This window comes from Sprattus sprattus (assembly GCF_963457725.1).
Source record: "Sprattus sprattus genome assembly, contig: scaffold_73, whole genome shotgun sequence".
In the NCBI taxonomy this organism is placed as follows: Eukaryota; Metazoa; Chordata; class Actinopteri; order Clupeiformes; family Clupeidae; genus Sprattus; species Sprattus sprattus.
In genome coordinates, this window is record NW_027666820.1 from 77,501 (window position 1) to 82,500 (window position 5,000).

The window sequence follows — 5,000 nt, forward strand, 5'->3', positions numbered from 1 at the left end:
ATGTGGTCTGGTCTGTTCTGATGTGGTCTGGTCTGTTCTGAAGTGGTCTGGTCTGTTCTGAAGTGGTCTAGTCTGTTCTGAAGTGGTCTGGTCTGTTCTGAAGTGGTCTGGTCTGTTCTGAAGGGGTCTGGTCTGTTCTGAAGTGGTCTAGTCTGTTCTGAAGTGGTCTAGTCTGTTCTGAAGTGGTCTAGTCTGTTCTGAAGTGGTCTAGTCTGTTCTGAAGGGGTCTAGTCTGTTCTGATGTGTTCTAGTCTGTTCTGATGTGGTCTAGTCTGTTCTGAAGGGGTCTAGTCTGAAGTGGTCTAGTCTGTTCTGAAGTGTTATAGTCTGTTCTGAAGTGGTCTAGTCTGTTCTGAAGTGGTCTAGTCTTTTCTGATGTGTTATAGTCTGTTCTGATGTGGTCTAGTCTGTTCTGAAGTGGTCTAGTCTGTTCTGAAGTGGTCTAGTCTGTTCTGAAGTGGTCTAGTCTGTTCTGAAGTGGTCTGGTCTGGTCTGAAATGGTCTTACCTAAGACATCCTCCCAGCTCTGCCGCCCAGCCTAAGTCAGCTGGGCTATTTTTGACAGGATTGCCTGTGTGTGTGTCTGTCTGTGTGTTGGAGTCAGGTGTGTGTGTGTGTGTGTGTGTGTGTATGTGTATGTGTGTTTCTGCCATGAGTGCCTGTCTGAAGATCAAGTTCAGTCAGCAGGAGGGAAAAGCTTTTAGTGTTGCCTGTGAGTGAGTGTGTGTGTTAGTCAGGGGTGTGTGTGTGTGTGTGTGTGTGTGTGTGTGTGCGATAGAGATGGGAGTGTGGTAAGTGAGGCGTAGACAGAAAGGGTGTATTTTAGGTTCTGAAGAAAAGCTGGAATGCTATGGATAGTGTTATAGGAAGACTGTGAGAATGTGTGTGTGTGTGTGTGTGTGTGTGTGTGTGAAGGGGCTGTAGGAAGAGTGTTCATGTGGAAGGAAGTGTAGGAAGAGTGTGTGTGTGTGTGTGTGGTGCTCTTGAAGCAGGTGCAGGAGAAGAGGGTGTGTGTGTGTGTGTGTGTGAGTGTGTGGTGCTCTTGAAGCAGGTGCAGGAGAAGAGGGTGTGTGTGAGTGTGAGTGTGTGTGTCACCAACTGCTATCTTATTTGGTGCGTGGAGGTGCTGTGCTGTCGAAGTGTGTTTGTGTGTTTTTGTGTGTGTGGAACTGTGCTGTGTGTGTGTGTGTGTGTGTGTGTGTGTGTGTGAGAGAGTGTGTGTGTGTGTGGTACTTTGCTGTCGGCGTGTGTGTGTGTGTGTGTGTTTGTCTATTGTGTGTGTGTGTGTGTGTGTGTGTGTGTGTGTGTGTGGTACTTTGCTGTCGGAGTGTGTGTGTGTGTGTGTGTGTGGTACTGTGCTGTCGGAGTGACAAATGAACAGCCTGCATGATTATGCTGCAGCTCCCGGCAGATGGTCCGCACTGGACACAGCACCAATACAATCTGTGTGTGTGTGTGTGTGTGTGTGAGGGGGGGAGAGAGAAAGAGGCGCGACCACACAGTCATAAACACACACACACAGTCACACACACACACACACACCTGACCTACAGACCTACAAAGTTACAGTCAACCTGTTGGATTGTGTGTGTGTGTGTGTGTGTGTGTGTGTGTGTGTGTGTGAGAGAGCAGCAGACTGAACACACACACACACACACACACAGGCACACATGTCTGCCAAGTTTGAGCCTGAGAAAAAGACTGTGCATTGCAGCATAGGCCTATCCTAGTGTGTTTGTAGGTGTGTCTTGTAGCATCTTGTGATTTGTGTGTGTGTGTGTGTGTGTGTGAGTTTGAAGAGGCCCCGGGGCCTCATAAAAGATGGCCCTCCCAGGAACCTTCTAGATGACGGACGACCTCGATGCCATGGCAACGTCCCTAATGAGGGTGTCACTCCTAGCGCTCGCTGACAGGTGGGTCACAGTCACACACACACACAGACACACACACACACAGACACACTCCTAGCACTCGCTGACAGGTGGCCGTGAATCAGCAGTGGTGGTCACGTCACACACACACAGTCACACACACAGTCACATACAGACACACACACACACAGTCACACACACACACACAGTCACATACAGACACACACACACACACAGTCACATACAGACACACACAAAGAGTCACACACACAGTCACACACACAGACAAAGACACACACAGACACACACATAGTAACAGAGTCACAGACACACACACATATAGTCACAGAGTCACAGACACACACATAGTAACAGAGTCACAGACACACACACATATAGTCACAGAGTCACAGACACACACATAGTAACAGAGTTCCACACACAGAGTGTTTTCAAAGATCAGCAGGCTTTATTACACAGATCAACAAGAGAGTTATCTGCCTGAATCTGCTTACGCCCCAACTCTTCATCATCTTCCTCCTCCTCCTCCTCCTCTTCATCTCCCTGTCCTCTTGTCAAAACCTCAGACACGCCCTAAACCCCTAAATCACCCGCCCCAGCTCTGACCACAGCCTTCCTATTCTAAAATAAATAGTCTACAAAAGGAAAAAGCCCTTTCCCTTTCAACAATAGGGGGGGGGAGGGGGGGTCTGAAAAAATGTACAAAGTCGTCTGAAAATAAGTTGAAATGTTACTTCAAACTATTGTCTCTCTATTTTATACTTCCATACAAAACGGCGATACAAAAGCGGTACGGAGCGGAAGAGAAAGATCCGAGCGGAGCTGAACTTATGTCGGGGGACTGAGGACTAGTGTGTTAGGGGAGACCGGTAGTCTAGCAGGGTTTTAGCAGGGTTTTAGTCGCGTTAGTGAGCCGGTGAAGCGGCACACACACACACACACACCCACCTGTCCTCTGCAGCCCACACACACTCTTCGCTCTGACGCGCAGTGCTGTGTTTCTCCACCAGGGGGCCATTAGCATACACACTCTTTGGTAAGCAGAAAAGTCAGCCCAACTCATGACAACATGACTCCTACTGTTAATCATCGTTAATAGGCCGAATTAATTAAGCTTTAATCAATAATTCATTAAACAAGCTTTAATGATCTTCCTTAACCACTTCTTCCAACACAGGGTCCATCTTCAGGAGAGTGGGTCGCGCTCAGAGACTTATAAACACGTTTAGAAACACCCCTAAACTAAAAGAAGACATTAACAGAAACATCAACAGTGCAAAACTACACACAGACACACACACACAAAAGCACATAGGTCTCTCTTTGGGGCGACTGTAATTGTCCTCATAATGACCCCTCCAGTATCTGTGTGTGTGTGTGTGTGTGTGTGTGTGTGTGTGTGTGTGCCAGGGTGACAGACTAAAGAAGTCTGCTGTCAAACATAAGGAGAGCAAAAAATGTAAAGAAATGAGATGATTTAGTTTTCTGTCAGTTTGGACCGTCTGTGTGCGTGTCTGTGTGTGTGTGTGTGTGTGTGTGTGTGTGTGTGTGTGTGTGTGTGTGTGTGTGTGTGTGTGTGTGTGTGTGTGTCTGTGTGTGTGTATGTGTAGCGAGTGCTGGTCCACTGGAGGTGAGGGGTTCTCCAGATGTTCTCCAGAGATCCGCTGGGCGTCAGGACTCAGGACTCCCCCAGAACTTCCTGGAGTGGAACGGTCCACTCACGGGCCATCCCTGTAGCCATGGAGACGCACACCCCACTGTCCATTCCCTGTAGCCATGGAAACGCCCACCACACTGTCCATTCCCTGTAGCCATGGAGACGCACACCCCACTGTCCATTCTCTGTAGTCATGGAAACGCCCACACCACTGTCCATTCCCTGTAGTCATGGAAACGCCCACCCCTACTGTCCATTCCCTGTAGCCATGGAAACGCCCACCCCTACTGTCCATTCCCTGTAGCCATGGAGACGCACACCCCTACTGTCCATTCCCTGTAGCCATGGAGACGCACACCCCTACTGTCCGTTCCCTGTAGCCATGGAAACGCCCACCCCACTGTCCAGGGTGGTCTGCTGGGGGCGGGTCTTAGCTGCTCTCCTCCTGTAGCGTGGGGCTGGCGTCCTGAGTGGCGACCTCTTCGATGACCTCACCCTCGCGCTCACAGATGACCGTCATGGGGCTGCCCAGCAGACGGCAGCGGGCGTTGTACCTGCTGCTGGCCGCCGAGGGGGGGGTACGCGAGCGCCCGTGTTTGGGTCCCGCCAGCGAGGAGGAGGAGGAGGAGGAGGAGGAGGAGGAGGAGGAAGAGCAGCGTGAGGGAGACAGCACCTCCCCCCTCAGCCATGTCTCCGTGCTCATCTTGCTGTGCACGGGCGAGCCTCCAGGCGGGCTGTCGTAGGGCGTGTGTGTGAGTGTGTTTGTGTGTGAGAGTGTGTGTGAGAGTGTGTGTGTGGGGCTCTCGGGGGGCGTGTCGAGCGAGCGCGTGCGTTGGCATCGGGGGTCGGTGGAGCGGAGGAGCTCGGCGGCAGACATGCGGGCGCTGCCCTCGGGGCGACTGCCCTTCTTCAGGAGGAGGGCCTTGAACGTGTCGCTGCTCGTGGCCGACTTGCGCAGGCTGCGCTGGATGGGGCTCTGTTGCCGTGACGACGACCCGGCCGGGGGCGGGGTCAGGCCTGGCACCGCCCCCGCGGTGGGCGTGATTGGCGTGATTGGCGGGGAGGGGGAGTGGCCTTGAGAGCGTTCCTCCTCTGACTCACGCCGCCCCAGGATCTTCCTCTTGGACCTGTGGGGGAGAGGAGGAGTCAGATGAGATACGATACACACACACACACACACACACACACACACACAGCACTAACACACACACACACACACAGCACTAACACACACACACACAGCACTAACACACACACACACAGCACTAACACACACACACACACACACAGCACTAACACACACACACACACACACACACAGCACTAACACACACACACACACACACACACACACACACACACACACACACACACCAAAAGCTCCTCACTCACAGTTAGCAGGGTTGTGGTGAAATGGTAAAGCAGGTGACTGGACGCTCTCCTGAACACAC

General features: G+C 51.8%; 1 protein-coding gene across 1 annotated transcript in view; it reads right to left on the reverse strand.

Annotated features, from left to right (window-relative positions):
* Positions 1-2,393: 2,393 nt before the first annotated feature.
* nhsl1b (NHS-like 1b) overlaps positions 2,394-5,000 on the reverse strand; it is a gene marked incomplete at its 5' end in the record, with an annotated part of 34,365 nt that continues 31,758 nt past the window's right edge. Inside the window, one exon of the mRNA XM_080860994.1 lies at positions 2,394-4,676. Within this exon, the coding sequence (XP_080717120.1) occupies positions 3,980-4,676 (697 nt within the window). The 3' untranslated portion in view covers positions 2,394-3,979. The remainder of the gene's footprint in view (positions 4,677-5,000) is intronic.